This window comes from Balearica regulorum, chromosome 7 (genome assembly GCF_011004875.1).
Source record: "Balearica regulorum gibbericeps isolate bBalReg1 chromosome 7, bBalReg1.pri, whole genome shotgun sequence".
Classification (NCBI taxonomy): domain Eukaryota; kingdom Metazoa; phylum Chordata; class Aves; order Gruiformes; family Gruidae; genus Balearica; species Balearica regulorum.
The window spans coordinates 14,819,342-14,835,274 of NC_046190.1; the positions used below are offsets into that span (position 1 = coordinate 14,819,342).

General features: G+C 44.8%; 2 protein-coding genes across 3 annotated transcripts in view; both read right to left on the bottom strand.

The window, feature by feature from the left end:
• SFXN2 (sideroflexin 2) overlaps nt 1-15,933 on the bottom strand; it is a 139,897-nt gene that overhangs the window by 115,850 nt on the left and 8,114 nt on the right. The gene's annotated exons all lie outside the window — the stretch shown is intronic.
• SUFU (SUFU negative regulator of hedgehog signaling) overlaps nt 1-15,933 on the bottom strand; it is a 99,673-nt gene that overhangs the window by 29,522 nt on the left and 54,218 nt on the right. Inside the window, exons 5-8 of one of the 2 annotated variants that reach the window (XM_075758030.1) lie at nt 15,004-15,089; nt 12,827-12,899; nt 8,043-8,196; nt 6,425-6,536 (exon numbers count right to left, since the gene is read on the bottom strand). In XM_075758030.1, coding sequence (XP_075614145.1) covers nt 6,425-6,536; nt 8,043-8,196; nt 12,827-12,899; nt 15,004-15,089 — 425 coding nt within the window. Of the gene's footprint in view, nt 1-6,424; nt 6,537-8,042; nt 8,200-12,826; nt 12,900-15,003; nt 15,090-15,933 lie in introns of both variants that reach the window. The other variant, XM_075758029.1, reaches the window with a different exon arrangement.

Consider the following 15,933-nt stretch of genomic DNA (forward strand, 5'->3'; position numbering starts at 1 on the left):
GCTGTTGGAAGTTGGCCACAGCAGGGGCTCTTTGTAAGAGTGGGTGCCCACTGCATCACTAACCTGAGTTACACTCAGTGCTCCTTGCTTTCTCGGTACAAAACCCAGCACCATGAGTTACCAAATGCAAACCATTATGGCAAGCTTACACAGCTGGGAGAGAAAGTTTGGGGGTTCTTTCCCCCCCTTTCTTCCCTTCCCAACCTTTCAAACCTCCTCACTCCCTAATGAAGATATGGTCAAAGATCACTTAAGTGCTGGCAATCTTCCACTGTCTTTCCCACAGTTTTCCCTGAAGGGCAAACAAGCAGTTGTGGGAAAGAGCCCTAAGCATCTTGGCACAGAGAGTTATGGGACACGTCACATATGCACAGAGGCAAGTGCAGAAATGGGGAGGACACGGTTACACAGCTCCTGCTCTGGTCACACTGAGACAAGGCTAGCTCGAGTGCTCAGACCTGGGTGCTCGTCATCCTGGTTAAACCGGATGGTGAAGATGTTCTGCGTACATTTCCTGGCACAGAAGGGCTCCAAGGACAATGCCAGTAGCAACAATCTTCTTGCCACTCACATAGCCCTTTGGAAAGCTGCATAATAACTACTGTCAGTGCTTGCAGGGGCCAGACTGTTCCAGACCTGCAGCTGAACTGGGATTGAGAGATTTAGGCTGTGCCACTGGCACCCTGCAGACTCATGGGCGAAGTCAAACAACTCTTTTTAAGCTTCAGGTTCCCCGTCTGTAAAACTGAGACCTTTTTCCACATAGGCGTGTTACAAGGATTAAGTCAATGTTTGCAAAGTACTTTTAGATTCTTAGATGAGGAAAGCTATGTGGCAGTGCAAATTATTAGCATGGTGACCACTCTGCACTTCTGACACTGGTTTTCCAGACATTTGCTTTCCTAGTTCGCAGGCTTGTCACCCAGCACTCAGCCTCATGCTGAGAGACGCTCCCTAAAGTATATTGCCTCCCCCCATTCAGCATTCCTTATTCAAGCAAGACACCACTGAATGGCGTCTCGATGAGAGAGCATGCCTAAATAAGCAGGACTGGATTGGAAACTTACTGCTTAGTGGTTGCAGAATCAGAAAGTCTAGCCAGAACTAGATAGTTTCAGAGAACACTGAAATGCTCCCCTTTATGTAAAAGTTTGCCTCCAAGAACTCAAGACAGGAAACCAGCTACACAGACAACAGCTCCCCTCTGCCCAAGGAAAGCAGCAATCAAAACCCAGCACAACTGGGAGAAGCAAAGTGCAGACTCGCCTCGGAGCAAATCCTACATCTTGATATAACCGTCAGAGCTTCCTCAGAAATGCTGCTCAGATGGAGCTTGTTAACGTGCATTAACCCAAAGCTACTCACTGAAAGGAGAAATCATGCCCTATTTACCAAGTCAGAGGAACTACATGGGCAGTGGAGTCCAGTCCTGCAAGTGGTGCCACTGTTACTCATGCACTCCAAACCAGGTACACTGTGTGTCAGTCTGGGGTTATCCTGGGAGGACTTCTGGAGCGACACAACTCCTCCCTCTTCCCACAAGGGAAGAGCAACAACCTGAGAAGGTCACAGCCGGGACAGTCCTGCCAGCCCCATCTGCCAGAGGGTTGTTCCCTGCTCTGTTTGCCAGGAACCTGCCTTCATTTCCCTGCACAGCTGGAAAGCGTTCAGGGCTGGATGGAATTAGCACACAGGCACAGAGCTACCATGTGTTCAGGTTTCCCTGGACTCAACCTTTCTGCCTGGAAATTAGATGCTGATGGAATTTGAGGTCTCTGGGGCATCCGCTGTGGGTCCCTCGACAAATGGCCACCGTGCATGAGGGGACCAGCGCACGCAGAATTATCTGGGTAATCCCAGACAGAAATTTGGGAATCAGGCATGTTGAACCACACCACTTTATCCTTCTTGAGGGAGAGCGATAAACAATAGAGAGATGCTGGAGAAGTTTTTGGTTTTTTGTCCAAGTAACATAGCCTTGGGAGACCTTTTTCCACCACTCAAATCTCACCTTCAGACACTGGGGATGCGTGTGGGCATTACTTGAATCCTGGCACAATGAAATGTAGCAATTACTGATAATTTTAGCCTCAACATGTGCAGTAATGCAGCATGCTAGCTTTAGGTTTCTACTCCATGCCTCAGCTGACAGGAGCACTACAACGGTGTGAGTCAGCCAAGGGGCAGAAAAACATCACTTTCAGCAACACTGTGTGATCAAGGGGACCCTTGAGGGGTGGAAAAGGTCAAAAATTCCCCTATCCCAACCCTGGCTCTCACTGCAGCTGTGGCATACTAACTCCTCTGTCCTCATCTGTAAAGTGGAGATACTACTCACCTACCCCACAGGAGAGCAGAGAGCTAATTGCCAGGGACAATTAAAGACTTGGCCCCAGAATTTATTACATCAAGAAATTAGATAACAAATGAAGCAGGACTCCACAAGTGTCACTGATCTTTGACATCTAGAGCTTCCAACCCACACTGAGGTCTTAGCAGCAGCAGTGATTAGTCTGACATCTAAATGTTCCTTGTTGGCAAGAGCTCGCCGTATCCAACAAGCGCGCATCTGCACACTTTGGGAGACCGGGAACCTCGCCTTTCCATCAGTCTGAACAGCACCTACCAAGCTGATGGGTCCTAAGAAATAAATAATGCACCACTGTAAAGTACATTTGTATTCATACACGCCTCATTTTTCCAAGCAGTAATCAAGAGTATTATGTTACCTATGGTCGAAATGATTAGTCATGTTTCCAAAGATTAATTTACATGTTCTTTTGTTTAATGCATACGAACTGAGTTAATGGCTGCTTATGAACTGAGCTAACAGTCATTTTGAGAAACAGATGTCCGATGCAGTTTTAAGCATTAAGAGTGCTTTTATTCATATCCTTAGGAGAAAAAGGGCTACATAGTCTACAGTAATAACACTAATGAATCAAAGTACTACAGCTGCCCAACAAAGTTTTGACAGAAACCAGCTTTTTCTCAAAGGAACTTTTTTTTTAGGACTCTGAGACAGTGAACAACTGGTAATATGCATGCTTAACATGTAAGTATGTGCTTTGCTGGAGCCAGAACACTGAATCAAGCCCTATCTGCAACCAAACAATGTGAGGCTTTTGCATAAGCACTGAAAACCGTAACTACACAAAGACAGGGAAATCTGTATGGAATCTGGATCTTCCACATTTTATACAAATAAATATTTGAAAGTTTGAGTGCTTCTGATACTATTTTGTGATGCTGAATGCAGAACAGGTTGTCTGCTTTAAACCCTGATAGATTGTGTGTGGGTGGTAGGGTTAGGATAAAAGAAAGGGAAGAAAGCTACTAGGAAAGCAGTTGGTGGCCGCAAATCTATGATAAATAAACAGCACATTCCTCTTCTGCACGAAGCCATTAGAGTCTGCGTTAGACTTTAACATCCTAATGTCAGCTGGGTGCAAATTTGACGGTCTAGGGTTCTGCAGTGCTCCCTATGGAAAATAGATTTGGAACAATTTGCCATGCCCCAACAGAGCATTTCTCTCAAGTTCCCAAGGAGCCTCTAATGCACCAGTTATTCACAGGACCCTTGCAACGAACCACGGGTTTGGTATTTTATGGTCTGGTGTGTACAGTGCAGGATATGATTACACACAAGCCTGCTTCCCATCAGCCAGCACCTCGTAATCGTTAACATATTTATCCTTGTGGTGCCTCAAGAAGATGACATTGTTATTAGTCCCATTTTATAGATTCAGAACTGAAGCTCAATAACTAAATGACTTGCCTTTGATTACACAAGATTTACAGAAGGACAGAAATGAGTCCCAGCCCTACCAGGCCCAAGCAAGGATTGCACCAGAAGGACTAGACGTATGTGCAGAGCTGTCCTTCATCTCAGGTGCTTGTAAGTCTTATGAAATGACTATATCTGCCCTGGGTTTTGTGCCTTTCATGTCTCAGCCTTTGCCACTGCAGATACCTGTAGGGAACATGGATGTAGATATATTACTAACATGCAAAAGCTGAACTCTTAAGTTACATCCCTCTGCAGCAGCTGGAGATGAGAGTCTCCAGATCCTGCTCATGGACTTAATAGAATATTGAGCAACTTTGCTCAAATGCGTAAGACATGCTGAGACAGTGTATTAAGAAAGGCCAACACCTAGTAAGATCTTCCTTTTCTGCTTCATCTATACCACACTGTGCTGGAAAATATGTTGACTGATAAGTTTTAGCCACAGTAAGGGTAATCATCAGGTCTGATTTAAGTACCAGTTAGTTAGAGGTTGTGGGTAAACTCTGCTTTCCGGCACAAACCACACCTCTCGGTATGGTCAATGCATTGAACAAGTCCCATTTTATCTGCTACATGAATTGGAGAAGAGAAGCCATTGCACAAGTAGAAAAAGACCTTTTCCAAACTCCTCTCAAAGTAGTCAGTAAGATGGAGGAAGAAAGCATTAGGACACACTGTTTTTTTAAGTTGAGATCTCCTCTATCCCTCCGATACTATCACCAGAGTAACTGCTGGTAAGACACACAGCTGATAGCCCTCTTTCCTTAACTGAACTGCTACTATGGAGAAGCAGGCTAGCTAGTGGTAACCATAGACCTCAGAGAAATGTATTGATCTTCTAGGAGGCAAACACTGGGAACCAGCCATTCCTACCTCTCAGGCTTCAGGCAGGGTGGGTGCACAGCTGCTACAGGTAAGAGATTTGCAACAAAGAGCACTGTCACAGATATGGGGCTCTGAATTTGACCTGCCTTCCTCTCTGTCTCAGAACAGTTAAAAACCCAGGTAAATATTTGTGTGCTTCATCTTAGACCTCTGCTAACCTTTCACCACTCTGTCTTCAGCGTATCTCTGTTTATCTTACCCTGAATAACGTTAAGCTTTCTTATCTAAGCAACAACTGCCTCCCAGCATTAAGGCTTACCCATCAGCTGCCTCCCTGACCTGATGCGCACCCCAAATGTTTCTGGTTGTCCCCAACTGCTGCAAATGCAGAGCTTTTACTGGGCATACAGATTTATGCAGGAGCCCAGCTTCTGTGAGAAATCCTGCTCAATACTTTTGAGCCTTCCAAGGCTGGGTGTGATTTGTGCAAATCAGATGGTGTAATTTTATTTTTTCAGTGGGGCCAATGGGACCAACCAATGGCCCAATGGGACCAACCTTCAGGCAGGGAAGTACAACTCAAGATCTGAGTCAGGTCAGAATCTGGCTCTGTACAATTACTATATAGCAAAAGTAAGATCATTCCTAAAGCAATAATAAAGCCACTTGAGATTTTTTTAATAAGCACCAATATCTCATATTACTTATTAGTACCCAGCATCAGCAATTGACATAATACTTCCCCTAAAGGATTGGGCCACTCAGAAACATTCATATGTAAAGCAAATCAGAAGTCACCAACAAAACGGAACACGAAAGGACATCAGGGGCCTAACCAAGTATGAGGAATGTTTTTCTCATGAAAAGCTTGAATCAAGAAACAAACGGGAATTGAAACAGAGCAGGATGCTGTCCCTGCCTGGCACTACAGGAAAGAGCTGATTTTCATGATGATCTTTACTCTTGGAAAAAGAAAGCACGAACCTTCATCAGAGACTAGGAAGCCAAAGGAAATACCAAGATGAAAGAGTGCAGTAAAGATGCATGCCTTTCTGTATCATTTAGATGAAAACATTAAAATTGATGGGAAGACATTTAATTAGCTACTGAAAGAAGCCAAAGAGGGGAAGGGGAGAAACCGAAAAAGACGGAAATACTGATACTGCAGATGGCTTGAAACCACAGGTAATTTCCTGTAGATTCACTGAAGTCAAAAGTTACAAATGAGGAGAGATCTACAGGCCCACCTAGTCCCACTTAAATCACCTGTTAATCTACAGACAATTAGAGACCAGGGTGGTATTGGCACATAATTACTGCCAGTACCTGCCTAAGGAAGGCGAGATCAAAGTCACTTTAAAAACAAAATAATAACATTTTAACCAAAAGGTTTGTAATTATGAGCTTGAAAACAAAATGCTGGGGCAAAAATATCAGCAAATGCTCATCTATACCACCTAACTCTTTGGATATCATAGGACTGTTTACCACAGTACATTTTATAGGGCTCAGTCCAGTCTGATTGCAAATACTGTACACCGTGACGAGCAGGTCCTACAGAACACAGTCAAACCCACTCTGTGTTAGCAAGGTTTATCTAAAACCCCCCTCAAAATCTGCCCTCCTGAGTACCAGCCCATTAACCCAACTTGAACAACTCTTCTCCCTCTATCTTGTTTTGCAAGTATTTGCTGCTAGCTTTCCTCTCCCCTTGCCAAGTCTTTTCCCACCCAGCTTTAACTTTGTTTTCCATGCTGAGCTCTTCAGCCTCCCTCTTCCCACTGTCTGAGTGTGCATGGTGAAACTTACGGTGCTCGGTCATGGTTCAACCCATTCTGTCTTTGTGCATTTATTGGAGGTAGAACAGGTTTGCTGTTAATCTCAAGCCCTCTCCGCAAAGTCTCCCTGATTTGCTCCGTATCTGCAAAGAGAATTTTTTTAACATGGTTTAGAGTCCCCAGAAACATCACAGACACAAGGAGATGTCAGCTTTTTTTTTTTTAAAAAGGCCTGTTTCTATGTTGTGTTTCATCTAAATGCTTCCCCTTCAGAAAGAAATTATGCTAAGGGTGAATTCTTAACAGCTCTTCCTGCACCTTAGGAGTTATTTCACTTTATAAAGTCAGCTTGAATTCCCTTGGTTTGGGTTGTGATGTTATGTCAGGCAAGGACAGCTGGAACCTTTGGTCCTGTGCCCTCCTGATGAGGAAATTCTGAGTAGTTTTGTATCCTTTCATAAATGAGGTGTTTGCTGTTTCTGCAGCTCTCCCAGAACCTCCTGACACCTCCAGCCGTTGCACTGTAAGTCACTTTTCCCATAAGGCATAACAGGAATTTGTTCCTTTACCAAACAAGTGCAAGGAGGTCCTTGAGTTTTTGCAACTGGCTTTGCAAATCTGTTGATTAATTTACAATAAAATCCACAAAAGAAAGGAATTTTATGCAGGGCAAACTTTATCCTCAAGCTCATGTTTGAAAATAAACTGCAAATTATGGAGTTCAGATGCAGTCTTTTTACTTTCTCATTTTCCTATAATGTCTAATGGCCAAATACTTTAATAGGATGCTTTCCTACCTTTCTTAGAAATTTCCTCATCTTCTTCTGAGAAATGTGGAAATTAGGTAAAGAAAAAATATCCAAATTATTTCAAAAACATTTGAAAGACATACAAATATCACCATGTATACCTGTCTTGGGCTTTTCATTTGCAGAGCTGAAGGAAAATAGCCTTTATAATCCAGTACAGTTCAAAATATTTGCATAGAAGCCAGAAGGAACCCTATATGCATTTAATTTTTTTTTTTTACCATAGACTTAAAAAAAAAAAAAAGATACCATTCCTGTGGAAAGCATAGTTAATTCCAGGAAATCTCAAGTCCTCAAATTTTATGTTACTTCACCCATGTGAAAGATAACACGCATAATTTTAAGCACATGAAATGGCTATGACAACATCTGTACCCTGAGATGGCATCTCACTGCAAAGGGGAACTCCGTATTTTATTTCTTCTTTCCAGAGTTCCGTATTTGCAAGAATCACTTGAGTTCAGCCACAGCAACATGCAGCGTCAGTCCAACTTGTCACCCAAGAAGTGACAACGTTAAAAAGGAAGCGCAGCCTGGGAAAACGCAGTTGCTTCACCTTGCAGGTGTTTACAGTCCTGGTCTCACTCAGCGCTTGGTTTAACTTTGCAGAGTTAATTAGAAGTAACCTAAAAACAATGCAAAGATCTCTTTTCCTCTGTCCTGCCTTCCTCAAAGAGGCCACACCAACATTCATTTTGCTCCCCTGAGACACACTGAGCCTTCCAATAAATGTGGTGTTTGTTATGAACCCCAAGATGCTGCATGACTCAGCCCACTGCCCAGACCCATCGGAAAACAAGCCGAAAGGCCATGACAGCGTCTCGGCCCAGGACCTCTTACCTTTCCCGGAGAGTCGCCGCGGCTGAGTCCCAATGCAAATGCTCCTGCTGTCTTCATCATCCTCCGGGGGCCGGCTGAGATCATCCCAGGCACATTTGGCACTCACTCCACTCAGGTTTGACCCATCTGTCTCAATCCCTTTGTCGACTCTCTCCTGCTTGAAAAGATCCAAAACCCCAAGACTTTTTTGGGTGTGGCTTGAACCTGAGCTGGAACCCACCCTGGCTCAATCCAACCTTCAGCAGCTCCTGTGCATCCCCCCCCTCACAGCCAGTTTCCACTCTGGCCCCTGTGCTTTGATGTGTCAGCTAACAGTGATTGCACATTGAGCCACATCAGGGAGCTGGTCTAAACTGGAACAAACCTTTTCCATAGCAGGTTGGTTTGAACTCCTACCCTTTCCCCACTGCTTTACTACGTGGCCCTGGCAGGCACAAAGCAGGGAAAGAGAGAGGTGGAAATCAGTGGCCTGGGGTACGCAGGGTTGCTTCTTTCAGTGTTAGCTCCAGTTTATACCAACTCGAAGTAGTTGTGACACTACAGTATACACTCCTGTGCAAAGCACAGCTTGACAGTCTACCTATTACATGTCAATGATAACAAACCCCTGAATAACTAAACCTAAGTTCTCTTTCCAAGCTTACCAAGCAGTCCCACAATGAAAACAGCTCACAGAGACTCTCATCATTCAAAAGAGTTCACCATTTGCAAACTGCCTGGACAAACCACTGCTTTTCAGTGTGCTGGGGTGTTCAGTAAAGAACAAACGTGCAAGGAGACACAGATCTGTGTGCAGTGTCAAAGCTTTTGCATAGCTTGCTTTATTGGCAAAATACACAAACCCTCTCCCTTGCAAGGAGGACTTTCCAAGCACGTAACCACCGTCCGAGTCTAGTAGGTGTTGCACACCAGCCACAAGCAGCTGGATACTCTTGGACACCATGGATTTTCTCAAGGACATGTGCATCTGTTGCCTGCAAGACCGCCCTAAGCTACAGCCAAAACTTCCACAGGACACCTACCTGCTAGGGGAACCTGAATTTCCACCTCGGTCCCACAAGGGGGTAATGTTGAGCTGAACAAACTCAGGGCTGAGCTACACCGAGTAATGGCTGCTCTTACCACTGCCACCTCTCCTCTGGAACCAAATCAACCCGGCTCATTTTCCCTTCTTCTGAAGGGGTGCCACTTCTGGTACCGCTCAGTGGCACCAGCAAGATCTCCATCTCACTGCAGTATGGGTAACCTCAAAAAAGGCATTGAGTCCTGCTGCTTATGGGACAAGAATCGTTGAAGATTTGAGGAAAGGGCAGAGCTGTGTTATGCACAATGGGAGCGGATCTCTCCGCTTGTTATTGCTACCCACCAGTTTGACCTTGCCACTGGAGTCGAGAGACCGTGGGAGCATCCAGCACTTTGCAAAATCTGCAGTTTCCAGACTAAAACCCACATACGTTCCTCCCCTTGCCCAGCCGCGCACTCTGTGCCCTAGAAAGAGCATCGCCTGTTCTTGTGACCATTCAAAAGAAGATTTGAGCAGCACAAGCACGCAGGGTGTGGTTGCACAGCAGTTTAAGCTGATGTAATTCGCAGTGGCTGCCATCCCACCCTCCTCTTCCGTGTGCTCCTACCCCCTCCCTTGAGCCAGCTCCTTTTTATTTTCAGCTGGATCACCTCCCTAAACTGGCTTTTTGGCCCAAGAGTGGAGGCAAAAGCCTGTGGCTGTGGGCATCACCAGAGCAGTCCTGTCTTAGATTTAAGCATTCAAGAGACTGCCTGCCTTCTGCTTCTCTTCCTGAAAGACTACTCCTTGTTGGGATCTTCCACCGGCGTCAGGGGAAACTGGCTTCTATGAAAACGTAATGGGAAAATCTGAGAAATAATACATCTGCTGGGATTTTCTTTTGTTATATCCTAAACATAAAATTAGTTGTTTCACCCAGAAATAGAAGTTGTGGAAAAAGAAATAAAAATACATCCGATCGTACATATGCAAACAATGCTCTAAGTGAGATTTAGCACGTGGTTCCTTCGGGAGCCCTCTGCGGCACTCTGTGAGGACCCAGATCAGCTGGCATGGGGAGGTTTAACTTGTCAGCATGGTTGTTTTTCATTCCAGCAACTGGGGAAGCACCAAACTTGCCCTTGAGCAGGGAGCAGAAGAGCCCAGAGGGCCCTGAGGACTCCATCGGTCAGAGGCTCTGGTTGGACGTGCTTCTCCATCCCTGCAGCCAGGGCCCCCACTCAAAGACACAGTCGGGGCCTCTGGACAGCATGCAGAGCCTCGGGGAGGGGGAAAGGGACTCCTCATCTGCATCTCAGCTGCTTTGCAGAGCACTTCCTCAGGGGAAGAAGTGCTGCTCTGTTGGCATCCCTTGGAGATCAAGGGGGGCTGATGGAAACGAGCTGGCCTAAGGCAGCCTAATTTGCATGCTTGTTTTATAACGTTTGCAAGTATTGATGTTGAAGGGGGAGAAAAACAAAAAAACCCAACCCTAACCAGTGTAGACTCTCAGCTGGGGAAATGCACAGCTTTACCCCATCTTTAGCCAGCAAAGATGTGCCTGGGCTTCTTCCTCCCTTGAAAGGGCAGCCTGAGCAGGAGGTTGGAGCAGCCCAGGGCAAAGGAGGTTCAGCTTTTTCCTTCCTCAAAGAAAGGATGTTTCTGTCCCATTTTCCTCTCAGCATGTGGGAGGGATGCTCTGAGGCTCTTGTAAGTCATTGATCCCTTTCTAAACGAGCCAGAGCACTGCAGCGTGACCCGCAGAGCGGCAACCACAACTCAGGAAATTCAAATCAGCTTTATTCTCTTCTGAGATATCTGCTAAAACAGAAGCAAAGCACTGAGAATCAGCGCAGAGCTGGGGACCGACAGGGATTGTTTGACAGTGCTGCCAGGGAAATCTGAATGGCCTACAGGGAAGCCTGGCTGAACAGAAAACAGCCAGCGTTGCCACAGCATTAATTGCAGACATCCTGGGATGACATCTTAGTTGGGATCCATTCTCAGCAACTCCGAACAGAAAGTACAGCTGCTGCTGCCAGGGCTGGGTTTAGGCCTCAATCAGTTCCCACAAGAGACAATGCAGCCTCAAAACAAGCTCTGCCCGCTTCCCAGGCAGGCAACATGCTTCCCTGCTCCCAGGAAAGTTGTCCGTTTTCTCTGCCTGCTCCTCTCCCCCTCCACCTATCTTCCACCACTGCCTTTCAGCTCTCACACACCCTGTACCACCACCAAGAAAACACCAAGCGAACGACACTTTATCCTTTCCCCACTAATTACAGCAGGAGGTGCGTGACATGGCTGAACCCAGCCCGGCACAGCAAAGGCTTGTTGCAGGACTTGGCGCCGCAGCAGCAGGTTTTGCCCTGTGAATCCCCAGGGGCTGCAGCAGCAGAGCAGAAGGAAGAGACACACACACACACACACACACACACACATACCCCCCTGCGCATATGCATTACTGCAAGGGCAAGAGCAAACAGAAACAGGAATGTCTTCAATGTGAGGAAGTCCGGAAAGACCACAGACATAGCAGCTTTCAGTGGCAGGACACACTGCTGAGGCAGAGGTACTCTTTCTTTGCCTTAACTTGCCTTGGCTGACTCAGATTCCAGTAAGCTGAGCTACTTTTCATTTACAGTAAATTGAAGAAAACCATCTTATCATTAGGAATCACCAGTGTGCAGAGAACAGAAACACCCTCCAGGAGGGGAGAGGGCAAAATTCTGAAGAGCCTAAAAACTTCATAGGACTTGCATCTGTATTAACTCCCACACTGTGGGACATTTGTGGAACATTTTTTTGTGTCTGCAACTTGGAGTTATTTTAGATGAACAAATCCTTAAAAACAGTAAAAGTAGAATTTGGTTTTGTTCTTAAGCTTTCAAAATAAGATGCTGTGAGGCAACTGAGGGTAATCAGATGCAGACACACAGACCATAAGCAAACGCAATAGCTTGTACAAAACGTGCACATATGCACGTGCCCTACCAGGCTAAGCTGTAAGTTCTCTGTTAAAGGCAAATACTCAGTGATTCACTGAAACAAGGTCAGCACCACACTGGATTTGCCTGGGACCCATGTACTCCAGTACCATAACTCTGCTGCAGGGATGCAGAATTGTCTCCCAAACGCACGGATCAGCAGTAGTCCATGGGATGGTAACCCCTCCATAGAGGTCCTATTCTGATCTTTAAACTTCAGAAATTGAACTCTGAAGAAGGTGGTTTAATATCTCTCCCTGCATGGATTATTAATAACTGCATGAGATACTTTTGGCTTCCCATTATTTCTCAGACCACACTAACTACTTGGCCTCAGGTGACATCCTACAGGAATGAGCTACACTGTCACATTTGCTGTGAAAAGATATTACTTAGTTGATTTTGAGTTTTCTGCATGTTATATCTCCTTACGCTTGCATATAAAACAGGAAGAATTTCCTGATCTATCATCTCTAAATATTTTATTGTTCTACGTTCTTTTATCTTCTTCTATTTTCCTCCTTTCTAAAACATGCAGTCCAAATCTTACCAATTTGTCTCATATATGAGATTCTGTTTTCCTGGTCTCCCTTCTCTAACTTTCTTCCTAGAGCTGCCATCCACCTGGGGCTGGACATGTGCACTCTTGAGCCACCTCTAAGACTTTTCCAGGATTATTGCAAACATTGAGAAGATCACAGCACCTTTACAGAAAACAATAGAACTGTTTTATACCATTAAACCAATTCTCCCTGGCTACTACAAAAGACATGACATTTTATAAACTAAAGACATACTTGCAGATGTGGGTCAATCTCGAATATTGTCTCTCCTCTTCGCATATCTGTTATCAACCAGGGGCCTCCAGCTCTAAAAGAAAGCAAGAAAGCTAATGAACCAAACAAGCACTTTAGCTAATACTCCCCAACAGAGTCCTCAGAGTGGACCTGTACTGGAAGGAAGCACAAGACAGAGTTTAAAACAAGCCTAGAAGCCCCTCTATGTCATGTACACATCCCATAGCATGCATTTGTCCTTTACATTTCCCAGATACATAATGAAAACCCTCCATGACCTAGCTGTTATCTGCCTAGTGTCTGGCACCACCAAGTCTTGCAAAGCAGTCAGGATTGACACAGGCTATCCCCTGCATGGACCCACTTACTCATACAAGACTAAACTGGGTTTTAATCTTACAGGTAACTGAATTGAGACTGAGAAGTCCAGTGTAGCCTAGGTCTAAGATGGATGGGCAAGGCACGGGGTCAAGATTTATGCCTCTGTTACATTTATAAAGATGCAGCAGGGTCCCAATGGGACTGCACTTTTTTGCTGAGATCGGCAGTCATGTTCAGTACCATAAAAATCTTATTGCTCTGATAAATATCCTCACAATAGATGTTTTACCCAGTTGGTACTTAATGGCTGAGTTACTCAGATGGTTCAGGGAAATTGTTGTTTTCATTAGCAATAAAAGTCGGAAGGGTCAAGATGTTTCCCAACAAAGGTGATAGAAAACAGATTACTGTGAAGATGAACTACTCAGAGACTTTACTTTGGGTCACAGTGCAGGCAGACTGCAGAAGTCAGCCTTAGATGGTGCTTTTCATTTGAAGTAAAAACTGAAGTCTTTTGGAATTGCCATAAAAATTTTCATTTTTTTCATGAGATACTTTGTTATTGCAGTCAAAAGCCCCCTCCTCTGGCCTTGTCTGTGTTACCATCTCCTAAAGCACTTGGAGTGGGAGCAATAAAAGTTAATATTTTATAGATTTTCAGATGCATCGATAGCCACTCTTTTTTCACATCACTTTGGAAGCTGTTAATTATTAACTGCAGAGGTGTGACCTGCTTCAGTTTCTTGCTGGGATGCAAGAGGCTTTTACCCTGACTCCACCATCATTGACTTAGTAGTTTGCAGGTTTGCCTCCAAATCATGCACATTTGGGTTGTATTTTATCCTTGGAAAGGTGCTTGTACCACAGCACAAAAGCCAAAAACCAACGTGAGAACAAACTGAGGAGAGAGGTGCTATATCTGTGTTGACTTAGAGGACCCAAGGGAGCTGCAGGCAGTTTTTATTGTCTTGGGGTCCCAGAAACAAAGCTTGCAGCTGGACAAATTCACTCTACTCTAGGGCACTCGCATAAATTATCTGCACTTGTGCTTAAAAGGGAAAAGTTCAAGTTTAAAAAGTTCAGCGGCAAAGGCTCTTCCAAATAATCAATCAATTAAAGGCCATTGTAACATTAGAGAGTGTACTATTGTGCCCAGGAACACATATTCAGAACCATTTTGTTTAAAAAACAATAAAAATCTTTTGAGCTACGATCACGCAGCAATAACTTCTACTAAATATAAGAGAAAAATATTTGAACAAAACAGCTGCAAGACAAAAAAGTTTAGCTGCAACCTGGCAGCAAATAAAGCATCAACATATCATTTAACCTTTAAAACCCATCTCCTCCTTGACCCAATGACATGTTTGTTTTGCCATGGGAGAAATAACAATGAACTTCACTTGCATGATCACTCCTCCTGTTGCAAACTGGCCCACCAAGAGTGGGACCAGTTTGAGAGTGACTTTCTCACTTTCAGACAGTACACAAGCTTTGCTAGGCACTGTAAGTCAGACCCTCTCCTTTCTTTTGAACTACAGAGAGGTCACTGTAACAGTTATCCCAGCTCTCTCAGGAAGAACCAATGAGAAAATGCTGCAGGCGCAAGAGGAAGGAAATTAAGCTTTCAAGACCTCATTCTGTTTCACCCTGAACATGTGGACTTCCACATGCATTAATTTGCCATCTAAGCGTCTGTGCGTGAGAACAGATTTGCAACGAATTCCCATCTCTTGCTACAACACAGGATTAAATAAGTTCCATCAACAAGTTAAAGATTGTTAATAAAAATAAACAACTGAATTGTTCTCTAAGGGAATGCTCCTCCTCTATATATGGGCTATATGAGCACTTACACTGGGACAGTCCGAAGCAGTTCCAAGATCCCTTGCCCATTCCACTGCTGAGCCGCATGCAGTTCCTCAGTGCAAACCCCAACAATCTGGAATAAATAACAATAGAGATACTAAACTGAATGGGAACCGTGCGAGAACTATAGAGAAAACATGTGGTGCTGCATCAAACAGTGCAGATACAGACAAGCGCTATTTCTTTAAAATAAGCAAGGACAAATGGTGCCTGAGACAACAGAGGGATTCTGCAGTTCCTTATGCCCTCTCTCCACGCTTACCATGTGAAGTGCCCTGGTCATGTAACATTTAATCTTGTGTGGCGTGTGTGAACTTAACTATGACGAGGGCCTGGTGATAAATCAAGGTTTACTGAAGACCCACTAGTGAACGTTAGTCTGTTCTCACTCTTCAAGTCTAGTCCACATGGACAGGTTAGGGTCTGAGGAGATGCAGAACACTGCTCTGTCAGCCAATTGCTAAGGGCAAATGCAATACTGCACCAGCAATTTCAATCAGGCAAAGGACCCACTGCCACAAGAGAGTGCTTTGGTGCTCATCAATCCTTGACCAACTGAGTTTGCTGACTGGTTACATCTTACCTGGCATCATAAAGTAAAGCTGCTTACACATCGCATAATCCGCTCGTCACTGCAGGCAATCGCAGACTTCTGCCTTCCTGTATAAGGCAGGATGTGTTTGCTTTTCAGGATGGGAGCTGCCACACTGAGCAATACCAGATGTCCCTCTCTCAGCAGCTGAGATCAGCCGCTTCAAATGAAGGGGTGCAACACCCTCCAGCTGATAGAGGAAGGCAGTTTCTTCCTGATCCGTCAACCGATGGCTTGTGCCTCTGAGCATAATGATTCACTCTTTGGGATGAAAAATTATTTTAGCCATGGCCTTCTATTTTCTTTCTCAATACTCTAAGCCATT